Raw genomic sequence first — 15,712 nt, forward strand, 5'->3', positions numbered from 1 at the left:
AAACGTTTGGCAATATCAACTGACTTTGATAGATTTATACTTGAGAAGATTCAAGTATTTGCCAATATGCATCCCTTGATTATTTCTTAGCTCGTCTAGACTTGATGTTTATAATTAGCCCGTGCTTATAATCACTAACTCCGGCGACTGAAAGCAGAAGGTCGAATATATATCTTAATTTATTGCTTTGCTAGGCCAGTCTGGCTCCAGTCAATACTTCTGTTGTTATCGTGAGATTTTAAGCAGAATGGCGTAAGTCTATTATAATTTATCAACATTTACATTTTTTCTGTCTGCATCGTGCAATTTCCGTGTTTCTGTTTGAGTATTAGTGCGTTTGTTGTTTTGTTTCATAGTCTGTGCAAATGATAAGATAAACTAATAACAGATACTTTTGTTTAAAGGCTAAATGAAAAATCCACTCTTGAATTAGACGGTTTTGTTTTTGTAATAACTAGTTCGCGTCATCAGCTTGGTGAACTACTAGAAACTCTACAAAACAACGCAATTTCATTTCATTTAATGCAATGGACCAAGAATGAAGAGATGAAAATGAAACCAATGTTACGCGCTCTAAGTTTTGTTTCAACAGCAAGAGGTTTTTCACCGCTTGACCAAAGGTCACCTGCTCATTTTTTATTGATTGCTTAATGAAGGTTATTTAAATTCGGGTAGTAAACTGTTCTTAAACATATACCTGTTTTTAAGCAATACAGGTTTAAAAAAATGTTGTGTTTTTTACAATACGCAATACGGGTTATAGAATAGTACATATAGACTATCTTTCATCATTAATAAAAAACGAAAAAAAAAAAACAACAAAAAACACGCGCAAGTATAAATAAATAAAAAAATTCAAAAGTCCCTTCGCTTGACTCGTTAAAGATAAAGCTACCTCATTTTTATTTGTATACATCTAATTTTATAATAATATTGCAATATAAGCAAATACTATGGTAAATCAATATAAATATTATACTATTACATAAACTGGATTTGCTAAAATCATTTTGGTTTTACAACCATTGATAAAAGCAGTTATAGAATATACATACATGGACCAAGTAACTACGGTATACATGTTCATGTGGCTAATGACTTGATGAATTACTAAATTCTGTACCCGGGTTAGAGTGTATTATGTCTTTGCTTTATAATGCATCTGGAATGTTAGAATTAAAATTTCCCACATAATCTAGATAATCTTTCAAAAGAATCTATCCTAAGATAAAAAAGGGGTTCAAATCCAGGTTTCAGTTCTTCTAGCAGAGGTAGTGCACTTAATAAATATCTTTTCTTACATAATGCATGAGAGATAAAAGTTGACGAAATTAATTAGATTCTAAATCCACTCATGGAGTAATTTGAAACAGACATAATTGAACTTTCTCAATCAAGACCTTAAATTATCGAATTTGAAATATTTTTCTTTACAACATTTTGCAAAGGAGGGGATTTAAGGAATATCCCAGCCTTTAAGATATGCACTCACTACGGGTTATCAGGTGCATTTAAAAATTAACAGTTTTACAAGCCGATTAAAATCGAATTCGCGTTCCAAAACACTAGATTTATAAAGAGTTCCGTTTTAAGAAGTAAATAAGCTGAACTTAGCCAAGTAATCTAATTTAGTCCAAATAATTTCGTTCTTTGTTCAAGAATGGATTTACAAATATTTTAATACCATCTGGATAGCATTTATCATGAAAAGTTACTCTGCGACATTTATTTACCTTTTTCTCATGATCTTTCATTGTAACAGAGGATTTTACGGATAAATACGCCTTTCAATTCGCCGCCTCTTTGATGTTAGAAAATAAAGCCGCGCTGCAGATTGATCATCATGGTTTATTGCTTTTTTATTAAACATTAATTTCTCTAAAAAGTCTTTCTGATAATGAAAGCGATATTCAGCAGTAAATTACGATTTAATTGATAAGTATATAAATCAACATCGTTTCCACATAAATAGTTTGAAAACCAACTACATCTGCGAGGATGCTAAACTGAATAAAACCAAACTTATCTGATTTCGCTTCCAAATGCTTCAATTGTCGCTTACACCGCAGATAGATATTGATTATTTTTTCAAAGCGCTTAAAAGATTTTTCTGATAGCGTTAGAGTTATGCAAGTTGTTCAAGGAACACTCCCCAAAGAAAAAAAAAATTATTTCAAGAATTGAAAAAAATATATTCGAATGACAGACAAATCCACCAAATGCACTGAAATCTTTCTTTGTGATTCAACGGCTTTACCTAAGATAACAACATTTTTTTATCATTACTTGAACCTACGTGCAATATTCAGACAAACTGTTAATAAAATTCAAACATCTGAAAGATCACGGTTTACATGCATATAGTGATGTTTTGATTATCATAGGTATTTCATCGTTTCATTTAAATTGTTTGGGTGTTGTTAAGCAAGAGGTCAAGATTCTTTTCCATAACCGTGTCTTAAGCACAAAAGAGTGTGAGAGGAAAACTTTGAAAATCTGTTGCATATGCTAAACATAATCTACTTTTTCTAATGATGGGTGGGGATCAAAGACCACGTGTCAAAACATCTGATTATCGCTTAAACTCCGGATTTGACACTTATATACCTGTTAAATAGCCTGGAAAGCTTTTCCTGCTTTACTGTGAGAATTCTAATTCTACGTGTATGGTCTACCTTCCAAAAAGATAACCTTGTAATTTTTTCCCATTCCCTTTTAGCAAATTATCGTTGAGAAAACGAGTTAACCCTTGTTACTCTAATCTTAGTTATCTTTCAGCTATGGCATTCTCGAAACTTGAGGAATAGTTGAAAAGAAATTACCATAAAATTATGACAGGTATTCATAAAATGTACAATTCGAACGATGTAAAAAAATTCAATTTTTCAAAATAGATTTTCATGAATTTTCCCTAAATATTATTTTCCCAGGAAAAAGCATTTATTTGACATGATATTTTCAAGAACTGATACGAGAAGCTGAACCGAGTGTCTGAGATTGTAAAGTGAATTGATAATATTCAGGATTGTATAGATTTGGCAATAAGTGTTGGAGTGGAAAAAACTAACTAAAGAAGATACTGTGCTTTTCTGAAGTAGGGAAAGATAAACCTTCCCATTCAGACTAATTTTTTCACCTTGAAGAATATGTACATATCGTCTGGGTGAAATATTATATGCGATACTTAAGGATTTAGTTCGACGGTTTCTAAAGAAACAAACATTTTGCAGCATTTAGATAAGGTAATGGTAAATTTAGTAGAACGTCGCAATTTAATGCGTGTACCCTGCTTGGTGATTTCATTTTATGCAATGGGACCCATTGCTGCATTCTGATACAATCAAGACACATATCTACATGTAACCACTGGCAAATCTAAATACCTATTTTTGTTATTGAAAACAGAATACTTTACAATTTATAAATTAAAAGTACATTTCATGTGCGCAGTGTTTCCTAAAAATAAAGTAATCATTTAGAGTACAATTGAAAATGTTCAGTACAGTATGTCATGTTGATTCACGCCTTTACTTTTCTATAAAATAAAATTATTGAATGACTTTTTACCTTTTGGTCCTTTTGGTATGATACCGGATGCAGGAATGCTCAGAAGTGGGTTGTACAAAATCGTCTTGTTCTTCGACTTGAGATTATCAAACCAATATGTATACTGAAAGAGAAAAAAAATATCATTCATTATGCTCAATGGCTTTTTTTAAATGTGTTTGTTTGGTTTTAACGCCGATTTTAAAACATTGTCTTATCTCGGTGGTCAGCCCATTTAACCTGCTTTCCTGGATATAGTTTAATAGTTTTTGTCTCATCAATAACCAATAAATGCTTCGCCTGTGACCAACTGACTGCTTATCCCACAATTAACTGAAATTCATCGCCATGGTAAAACAAAGTGCCACAAAAAGAATCCAAAAGAAATAAAAGAAAGGGCTACATCTTAAAATAGACCAATTGAAATAGATTCGTATCGCTAAAAATTGATGTAAAGAATTTGATTTAAAAAATCGGTACAACATGTTGTGGGAAAATATTACAAATATGCGAAGAAAAGCCACCAACTTAGAAAACTAATCATATAAAAAAAGATTTAAGATCCAGATCATTCAACATTAAAGAAAGAAAAAGCATTCGGGAGCAAAAACGAAATCATGTATGAAATACTGGTATCTACGTCTTATCGAAGCAAGTATGATATTTAGTAAAGTAATGTTACAATCCCTGTACAGTACACGCGTTGTATCTCTCCGCCAAGTGAATCAACTTTTTTTACAAGAACGATTTGACACATAGGTCTTTAAAACTACAACAAAAACACTCTCAACTAATTAAAGTAATCAGTTAACAGATAGAAATAGCATTGAAATGCTACTCATTCTGTATTTTAAATTGCATAGTTTACGTTTGTACAAATGCTTATTCATTGCAATGTAACCATATGCAATCTGGGTGGGAAAATCAGCATGCGACCGTGACATTTTGTGGATAAACTGTTGTATTTACGATCTCCTATACATGCATTTACAATCTCTGATATATATTCACAATCTGATATATTCACAGATCAGTGAGAAATACTTGTAATGACAAGAGAAACAGGTTATAGTTACCTATTCGATGTGCTTCTTTGACCATGTTTATTCAAAGACATATTGTCTACACGTCAATAACTTTGGTTAAAACAGTGACTCACAAGTTCAATTAGATTAAAATATAAATAATATTCACATAAATTTGTGCTTGTGTGCAAGTATATACAGAATTAGCAACCAAACGTATAGTGTATGGTCAAAAGTGACGCTAGTTTGTGATTATATAATATTCAAACATAATTCACTTCTTAATCATGATTCCATGTTATAAATGACAATAAACAGAAAACATTAATAACAATAAAATTTGTAAAATTCTCAGTCAATTTGGTTGAACTCTTATTACATAAAACCAACCGCATTAGTTACTCACAATTTATAGCTTATTTATTACCGCAACAAATCACAGTCAATAAATTAAACGCTATTTTACATACAATATGAACGATTGCCTAATCACCAAAGGGAAATAGCTAAGTTATTAATTATTATTATGATAATAAATACAGCAATCATCTCGATGACTTGCTGCTTATACTTTATTTATTGTCATGACGACTTCACCAAAAACCGCGAATTATTACTTTACTTGCTTTACGAGTATTTCCATGTTGGTCTTCCGTATGTAAATTGATGAGTAGGATATGATATAATAAAGCTTCTAGATTAGATCTTATTCTAAAACTTTATCCTTTTTTCTTCAATTTTTAGCTATATTTATGTTCATTCTGAGACAGTGAAAAAAATGTTTAAATAAAATATCTTTTTCCTTTCAACCGGAATCAAATTATATATATCCTATTGTATTAACTGTAGTACTGATAACAGATATAAGAGCTCCTTGGAAAGTATAAACTACTTCATTTATGCCCAGCCGGATATATGAGCTCTTACTGTTTAAAGTCAAGAAGGAGCAATAACTGGTAAATTCTAAAAGTTGAAAAATGACATCTCTTAAAAATTTCATTAATTCTGCAACAATTCCAAATATTTCGTAACAGTTAAATCATTATTATTGTAGAATTGCTCAATTAGAAACAGATCTTGTTGCGGTTGATTTGTACAAGGAAGAAAAAAAGATTTCTCAATCGCCTATCAAAATACAAGATAAAGTTGTAGTTAAGCCTAATTCCTATCGGCTTTTTCGGTAATTCTTTGTGGTTCCTCTAATTACTAAGACAAAGGGTTATAGAGCACATGATGATAATATTACATGAATCATCTTCCAGATTCGTTTTTGCTTTTTATTGCCTATTTTATTACCAAACCAGTTATTGAGGCAAATTATTAGCGGGGTTATTATGTGTCTCTGGCATTGCAAAGAAGTCTGTCCATTCGTCTCTATGTTTTTATATATAGAATTCTCCGGAAAATTGTCTTTTGCACGTGCGAATGATTCGAATTTCGGTCATTCCATAAATGCGTGGGTGTAGGCAGCTTGCAATTTTTACGGCGCAAATCGATCAAATTAATAACAGGTGATTTTTTTCTGTAAACAAAACATACACTCATAAATATATTTAGAAGTTAATTTTGATAAGCCGTACGTCACTACGTCATGCTTATTGCAGACGAATCTCTCTAAAATTTGCCAGGCGCCATTTTTTTCATCCTCACTTCCAAAGCCAATATGTGTCACTATAACAGAAGTTCTCCTGTCATCATGTCATTAAGCATTAAATATTTTCTAAAATTTTGGGAGGAAAATGGTCATTGTATACTTAAATACTATATGGATAGTTGATGCCATTTTATTGTAAAAAGTAGATGAACCTCTGAAAGTTGATAGAAAATGATAAAAATATCATTATGTGTATAATTAAGGTATGGCATTTTTAAGAGAAAAAAATGCTTGTCCTTTCCTAAAGCTATGTGTAATATTGCTTTTGAATATATTCATATGGAAGGACAAATACATTGTAATTATAAAAACTGTATATCAACCATTTCCACGTTAAATATATTAGATTAACTCGTGTTTCTTTTAATCCGGAAATATTATTCATAATTTAAACGAAAATATGTATTAGCTAAATGGAGTACAGTACAGACAATGATCAGTCGACAGTGGACTTACAGCTGATCCTGGTCTGCATTTTTTGCTTGACGAGAACATATTGCCGCCCACAGTCTCATGGCTAAATAAATAGTAAACTCTCTAGTCAGAAATGAAATTCCTTTATTTATTTACCACCCAAAAAACTTGTTGCTTTCATAATCAAATGTATCACGCTATCCAAGAGTATTGCAATGAATAAAGAACAAGAAATGAGAAATTGAAGGATAAAAATGAAAACGTAATATCTAACTCAAGAAATATCTCGGTTCTTTTCAGAAATGACTGAAAGATAGTGCTTTTTTTGAAGAAAAAAAAACAACAAATCTTGGCAAACTTGTTTATAGGTTGGTCAGTGAGTCAGATACATATTCAGACTATGTTAATATAAATAATATCTGACATGACATATAATTTCCGTAGAGGAAACAAGAAAATAACAACAGAAATAGGACTTGGACCGATATAGACCAGCGAAAAAAATGAATAGGAAACAATAAGGCTACGCAAGTTTGATTGTTCAAGAGCATGGTACAAACCAATATTAATTTTATATTTCATCTGTCTGGACTTTATTTTAGATTGTGTGAAGCTGTAATTTCCGAAAATTTCATATTCCTTAAAAATTCAAGAGAAACGACAAAAATTTAAAAAAGATCAAATAACAACAATCCTCTCTGAAAAATAATATTAAAAATACTGGTATTTTAGAATGTTTCACGATGATTTCGTACATGCGCTTACAACTTTATCAGGAATGAACAAGCAACCTTTTTCTAATTTTTATTCATATATAACTTTCGGTTGAGTTTTGTTCTTCGATTAAAAAAAGTGAATATTGTAATTTCTTTTCTTTCATATACATGAATAGTCGAAAATATGTATTTTAAAGGGTTTCTTATTTGTCCACGCCCCCTCCCTAGCACCGGCTTAAGTAGAAACGCCACAGATATTAATAAAAAGTGTCATCGAACTCTTAACGTTTGTTTTTATATTTGTATACATTTAGTTAAACGTTTTTTTGTTTATTTTTTTTTTCTATAATTCTGGTTAAATGATATTTTATTTAATAAACTAATTGTAGTTACGATAAGAAATGATTGGTATGTCATCAATGAATTTTATCAATTTTGGCTTTCCCGAGATTTTACATCATTTTACTCTTACTTTTACATAAAGTGATTGACTTCTATAAAGATGTTATGCTTTATTGTGATGCATGTCATTTGCAGAATAATTGTTTCTATTGTTAAAGGAACAATACCATAGTAACTAAATTGAAAGAATAATGTTTGTAAATTTTCGTTTCAGCGCAAAACCATTGCTAAACCAGATAAAAATAGCAACTGAGTATTTTGTTATGTCATTCAATAGACCATAAGATTAAAGTGAATACTAAAAAAAACAATAAAAAAATAAATAAATAAATAAAATAGATAAAAAAAATGCTGATGCAACTTTTTCGAAATTGATAATTAATTATAGCGTAAGTGTATCTTATGTCCCTTCAAATGAAGTTACTTATACAAGGAAGGGCCCACGAAAATGTTGTTAGAACTTTTGGCCCAACCCTTTTTGCATGTACATCTGATCATTACAGTATGTTTGTAAAATTGTGAACTTGTATATTGTGTGTATATCTATACAATACAATATTATTAAACTTAAAGAAGAAAGTACTAAATGTGCAAAGGGCACTATTTTGTTGGTTTACATTTTCATCTCATCGTACGATCAAATGCTTTCCTTGGAAGCTATAATTCTTATACTGCATCCTTTTTCTAAGTATCCAAAACAGATACAAAAAATACAGATTGAATATGCTATTATCGTATCAAAATAGAAGCAAAAATAGTGGAATAGGCAATAAATTATTTATAAGCATTCTAGACTAGCTATTCAAATACTCATATCAATAAATTTGTAGTATAACAGATGTAATGTTCAGAAAGATAATTAATAATTGAGAAATAGAATTGAGAAATAACGAAGAAGTAAAAGCTGTAATAGAATATATCTGTGCAGCGCCCTGAAATGATTGATTTGTTTATTTTCTCAAAACCGATCTTTGAATATTTTCTTTTACATACGAGCACTCACTCATTGTTCAATTGTATTAATAAAATAAATTAATGAAGAAACAATAAAAAAACACGTTTATTGTACTAGAAATTAGTAAAAAAGTGCATACAAATTTCACGATTTGCTCGTATGAATTTAAGAACGTTGGTCAACACGTCATATGATGTAACAAAAGATGTCATTAAACCACATGGCGTAAAGTGCGTAAATATATAACTTTTGACTCGGAATATACTGTAGAGCATATTAGAATGAAAAATGTACCATGAACAATACGGCAACATGCAACCAGTTGATATATTTCCATCAAACAAGTACTTATAGAGTGCAGAGTTAGAACTGAAGATTATAGCTCTAGATGCAATTTTGCAAAGACAATTATAGCTTTAGTTTCTATTGCTTTAGGCAGATCTGTACTTTTGTTATTTGTATACAGCTATACTGTTTAGTTTTAAAAGATAGATAGTATTATCTATCATGGTCAATCAAGGACACCAGTTTCAAATAGCTTGTCAACATTTCAACATCATTTCCAGAGCCTATTTATTTTCTTGGAGACAAATCTATGACGAAATCACACTGGTATTAACTTATAAGAAGTCCTTTGACTTACAAATTATTTGAATCATGTGGCAAAACAAAAATACAACTTTATGTTTACATTCCATTAATTGCAGAAATGGTACACCTCACCGCTTTAAATGAGTAACGTAGTTTTTGCTTGTTTCGTAAGACATCAAACGCATGGTTTGTGGTATTTATAACATGAGTTATTTGTCAAGTGTTTCTGGAAAAGCAATCATATTTAGATAGCTATCAGAAAGTAAGCAGCAATGGAACGAGCAATTTAGCTCACATGTCTCAATAAATGCCACAATTTATCATCCACAACAACCAGAAATCAAAAGAAATCACCTAATACCTTTCTCTCGTGAGAATAACCAACCGTGACGAATTGTAACGCGTCGACGCCAAAGACAACAAATAAATAAGACTGTATTAGAGTTTCGACAGAAGCAATAATTACAGATGTCAATCAGGAAAACAAATCTCTATCTCGCTATATAAGAAAATCCAATTTCTATTTTAGAAAACATAGACAAAGTCTTGAAATATTCTAAAATGTTTTGTTATATGTTGCTGAAGAGTTAGATTTTTTTGTTTGGCATGAAATTAAGTGAATAATTTATTTTAGTTCCCATGATAAGCATCTATTTTCTTTTATCCTATCAAATAAAAATAATCACGAATAGGTGAATTTTGCCTGTTTGCAACTAAATTGGTATTCTATTATCATTAAAACTTATTATTGCGCCTATGAATAACTTAAAAAAAATAAGGAAAAAAATATTTGTCATTTTATTATGTTAGAAAATCTTTATTTTAAAAAAATAAATGTCTGATTAAGGATATCTGCATTACTGTTGAATGAAATGATGATACGTATATGATGATATCTGAATAATTCATACGCAATTTGTTTAATGAAATTATATATTATTACAACATCTCTCCACAAAAAAACACCACCAACTATTACATCAACAGTTAAAAAATGAATAAAGAGTGAATGAATGAATAAATAAATGAATGAATAAATAAATAAATAAATAAAGTAATAAATGAGTGAACGAGTGAATAAATGAATGTATTAATTAATGAATTTACCATATAATATTGTCATTTATAATCATGTTTTTTTTTTATATATTAATACTTTTGATTGGAGGTTTCTGGAAACCTAAACAACCACTGACTGACTTTGTGTCTTTAACAGCACACATGGAAGAACAATGCCGCGCATTTGACAAGCAAACTATAAAAAATGAACAACGGAAACAAAAGCTTAGTGGATTATATGAACGCTTTGAACCCGGCATCTATTCTAATCCTGGCATCGTCAAATCAAAATTGTTTTGTGTGTCTGGTCTGTGCAGTTGGCAGTTAAAGGAATTCCATTGATGTTATACAAGGGAGCTATCAGAATCAATTATGTATACTTACAATTGTATATGATATTGCCTGTAACAAATGTTTTCCACAGACACTGATCGTTGCATCGTTCAAGTAGTAAATGTTCACCTTATCGATATAACAGACAATAGAGTGGCTGAAGAGATTCGTGTTACCCTACAATTTTTCCTAAGGAATATTGTCAATTTTGAACACTGATATTCCAAAGCATGGACTGTAAAGATCTACAAACTATATTTGTAAAGATAAGCTCATTTATTGTAAAATTTCACTCTATTCTTTTAATTATAGTTATTATGAGATACAGTATCTTTATATAATAACTTTCTCGCTGGCTTTTGTATTCATAAATACGTTGTACATTGCAAGGTTAATCTAAAAAACTAAATATATCTCGAAGTTAAAGCTATATAAATCGAGATGAGCCAAAATATTTCAAGAAAAACAAACTTGAGGAAAATGTTTTAAAGATTTAAGAAAAGTAAAACGACTCAAGATTGTACTAAAAATTTACATGTTTTGTGCAATTTTTGACTGATTTTGCAGTGTTTACCACCATTTTTCTAGTTAATAACGCAGTAAGAGCTATTTTTGCATATTTTGACCTTACCTCATTTTGGTTATTGACGTGGATTTTTATTTTACATAAAAACAAGTGATTGATTTCCCTTGTTGATAAATTTCTCTTATATTTACTCTTATTTATTTTATTTCAAACAAATAAAAAGTTTTTTGAAAAATACTATACTACACAAAACTATATAAACTGAATTTCAAGAATAGATATTCATTTCAAAGAGGCTTGTAGTGATTATCAATCAGAAGATTACCGAAAGAATCAATGGTTTATGATTAAAATACCTTTTAATTAGAAAACCATGAAAGTCTAATTTGATATATAAAATAACAATAAACGTGCAGCGCAAAATATTACTGTTTTGCCATTTCAACATTTCAAAATTCTTTGAATGTTTATTTTCTTATTATTATTATTTATTAGATTATAGTCGCTAAATTTAGAATGACAAAGCAGAAATGGTTTATGTTGATTATTAAGATATAATAAATTTCATAATACATGTACTCAAAATATGAGTACTTGTGTAAAAACCGCTTCATTTATATATTTTGCACACATATACTACCACTTATTTCAAGGGGAATTCAAAGCGTACATCAAAACTTTCTTTACAATATCTAATATATAAATAAAAGCAAATTAATGTGTACTATTTAGTGGAAAGGGGTGTCCAATGACCTCCATAATACCATCACAAAGTGAATAAAAATCTGTAAATTCAGTATAAACAGTCATAACAACATGTTAAATGTGGTTAATGTAGCTTTTGTAACATAAATGTGTTTGTACTTTCTTACAAAAAGAATATATCGTTTCAAACTTAAAAGTATTTTATGTGCTTGTTATGTGTTTTTATTATTTTCAGTGCTGCCTTTAACAGTTTCACTTCTTTACAGTTTTTTTTGCTCTAAAGGCTTAATTGTTATGTTCACTTGGTAATTCAGATATACCGTTATTTGTTTGACATACAGCCAAATGTCGCAAGTAAACAAAATAACACTTAGTATTATAGTTAGTCGGTTTTGTCCATCTGTTTCTAAGCAGGTGTAGTAGTGCTTTAAGCGATTTACATTGAGCTCAGAATTCGTTTTATCAAAATGCTATAGTTTATGAACTGCATACAATGTTCCAGAACTTTTGTAAGTTCACACTGAATTCGTGTTATAAATGGGAACAAAGATCAAGAATTTAGAGAGACGTAAATTCACATAACACAGCCCTATAAAATAGTGAAAATAAGAATCCCTTAAGAGAGCCCAACACGACAAAATTGAAAATGTTGCAGGCTCGGTTTGATTGAGCCTGTTCATGGACGGTACTGTCAAGTGCAAACTACCGTCCACGCCCCTTAGCACTGGCTTAAGCAGAATTCAACATTTAACATGAACTGGTACAATCTTGAATTTTGAAACACGTGTTTATATGGCGGTTATCATGGAACCTTCAATGTGACACGTAAGTCACATTCCATATCACGCGGCGTATGGTCCAAGTAAAAAAAGTGCGTGTGCCATAAACGAGAAAACAACGAGCAGAACTAAATACAAGACGGTCATGATGGCCCTGAGGTCGCTCACCTGTATATAGCCCCCCCCCCCACACCCATAAGAAGATGTTTCATGCTAAACATCTAAGCTCTAGCTCATTGGGCTTTTTAAAAGAAGATTTTTTAAAGTTTTTACTATACACATATAGTTAAAAACAATGACACCCCTGGGGCGGGGCCAGTTTTGACCCCAGGGCTTTTATTTGAACAAACTTTGTAGACACTTACTAGAAGATGTTTCATGCTTAATATCTAAACTCTAGCTATTTGGATTTTTTCAAAGAAGATTTTAAGTTTTTGCTATACACATATAAGGAAAATCAATGACCCCCGGGGCGAGGCCAATTTTGACCCCAGGGCTTTTATTTGAACAAACTTTGTAGACACTCACTAGAAGATGTTTCATGCTTAATATCTAAACTCTAGCTATTTAGGTTTTTTCAAAGAAGATTTTTTAAGTTTTTGCTATACACATATAAGGAAAATCAATGACCCCCTGGGGCGGGGCCAATTTTGACCCCAGGGCTTTTATTTGAACAAACTTGGTAGACACCTATTAGAACATGTTTGATGCTAAATATCAAAGCTCTAGCTCTTTGAGTTCTTTAAAAGAAGATTTTTTAAGTTTTTACTATATGCATATAGGTAAAATCAATGACCCCCTGGGACCGGGCCAATTTTGACCCCAGGGCTTTGATTTGAACAAACTTGGTAGACACCCATAAGAAGATATTTCATGCTAAACATCTAAGCTCTAGCTCATTGGGCTTTTTAAAAGAAGATGTTTTTAAGTTTTTACTATACACATATAGTTAAAAACAATGACACTCCTGGGGCGTGCCAGTTTTTACCCCAGGGCATTTATTTGAACAAACTTTGTAGACACTTACTAGAACATGTTTCATGCTTAATATCTAAACTCTAGCTATTTGGGTTTTTTCAAAGAAGATTTTTTAAGTTTTTGCTATACACATATAAGGAAAATCAATGACCCCCGGGGCGGGGCCATTTTTGACCCCAGGTCTTTTATTTGAACAAACTTTGTAGACACTTACTAGAAGATGTTTCATGCTTAATATCTTAGCTCTTAGCTCTTTGAGTTCTTTAATAGAAGATTTTTTAATTTTTAATATATGCATATAGGGAAAATCAATGACCCCCTGGGGCGGGGCCAATTTTGACCCAAGGGCTTTTATTTGATAAACTTGGTAGACACTCATTAGAACATGTTTCATGCTAAATATCTTAGCTCTAGCTCTTTGGGTTCTTTAAAAGACGATTTTTTAAGTTTTTACTATATGCATATAGGGAAAATCAATGACCCCCTGGGGCGGGGCCAATTTTGACCCCAGGGCTTTTATTTGAACAAACTTGGTAGACACTCACTAGAAGATGTTTCATGCTAAATATCTAAGCTCTAGCTCTTAGGGTTTTTTAAAAGAAGATATTTAAAGTTTTTTCTTTCGGTTGCCATGGCAACCAGAGTTCTGCATGGAATTAAATTCTTTGAACAATTTTTAAAGGTTACCACCAAAGGAACATTCCTGTCAAGTTTGGATGAAATTGGCCTAGTGGTTTATGAGGAGATGTCATTTAAAATAAAAGTTTACGGACGACGGACGGACGACGGACGAAAAGCGATCACAAAAGCTCACCCTGTCACTTTGTGACAGATGAGCTAAAAATGGAATTTTGAAAGGGGATCAGAGATTATGAAGTTTGTTCGATGAAGTTGTATGTATGAAGTTTGTTTTTTGTTCAAAGTTTGTAAGTTATTGCACTAAGGTGACGATATAACATTTTTGTTCTGATGGAAGCCGTGGCTATTGCGGCGTTACTGTGATAAAAGTATATGCCATATTCATTTCCTGAAAAGGAAAATGTTTCAATGGTTTCACTGTTATATCGGAATAATAACAGATTTGCAAGTATCTAATTATTGCAATAAACCTAATTTAAAGTAACTTGAAACTTGAATAACTTTTAAAAAGTCTATTTTTACTGGAAACATTCTCAATGGCATTGAATAATAATAAATAGCATTTTCGAATGAACTTCTTGTTTTCGAAACTATAATAACTTGTTCTCAAATTTAGCCCAATCAATTTAAAAATCTGCATGCCATGCCAGTTTGAAGCAAACTGGAAGGATAAAATGGCTTGTGTAAGCAAATCTTCATTTTATCAGCTCTGATATTTATGGTAATAACTTTATAAGTATGCGATTATCTTGATTCAAGAGCATATCAGTATAACTTTCAAACATAATGAAGACAACTCTTGATGTTTCTGGTGAAATGTTAGAAATATAGGATAAATCATTTATCCAAACTTTAGAAATAACATCAGTTAAATCCACTACACGCTGCGCAGCAAGACTTAGTGATATGCAATCTTGTTATTAGCACTGTACAGTTGCAAAGAGTGCCTCAGAAAACTATATTCTTTATCATTTAAATGCTTAAGAATACTTAGTAAACGCTTAGTATGGGCGTTTCCTTACATATTTGAAAAATTAACCTTACAGTTTGAACATGTAAAAATTATTTATATCTTTACACACAAATGTCATGTAAGCTGTCATGAAAACCACAATTATATATTATTTTCACTAAAATACGCACAATTACATATGTCTTAAGTCATTAGTAAGATGACTTGTATTCTTCTTGAAAAAGCGGCCTCTTAATGAAAAAAAAATTATAACATGTAAACTATTTTAGAAATGAAACAAAAAATGACTAAAAGAAAAAAAACCCACAAAATCACACACAAAAATACGCAATTATAATAAACAAACCAATCACTGCCCCAAACACTCACCCCCCCCCCCCCAAAAAAAAAAAAACCCAAGAAAAACAACAAAAAACA

At 31.0% G+C, this 15,712-nt stretch overlaps 1 protein-coding gene across 3 annotated transcripts in view; it reads right to left on the minus strand.

Annotated features, from left to right (window-relative positions):
- Window positions 1-15,712, minus strand: part of LOC132749558 (wnt inhibitory factor 1-like) — a 49,257-nt gene that overhangs the window by 15,812 nt on the left and 17,733 nt on the right. For all 3 annotated transcript variants that reach the window (XM_060739367.1, XM_060739369.1, XM_060739368.1), the window contains exon 3: window positions 3,568-3,670. In XM_060739367.1, the coding sequence (XP_060595350.1) occupies window positions 3,568-3,670 (103 nt within the window). The remainder of the gene's footprint in view (window positions 1-3,567; window positions 3,671-15,712) is intronic.

The sequence above is a fragment of the Ruditapes philippinarum genome, unplaced genomic scaffold, assembly GCF_026571515.1.
Source record: "Ruditapes philippinarum isolate M1 unplaced genomic scaffold, ASM2657151v2 ctg345_1_1_1_1, whole genome shotgun sequence".
NCBI lineage: Eukaryota > Metazoa > Mollusca > Bivalvia > Venerida > Veneridae > Ruditapes > Ruditapes philippinarum.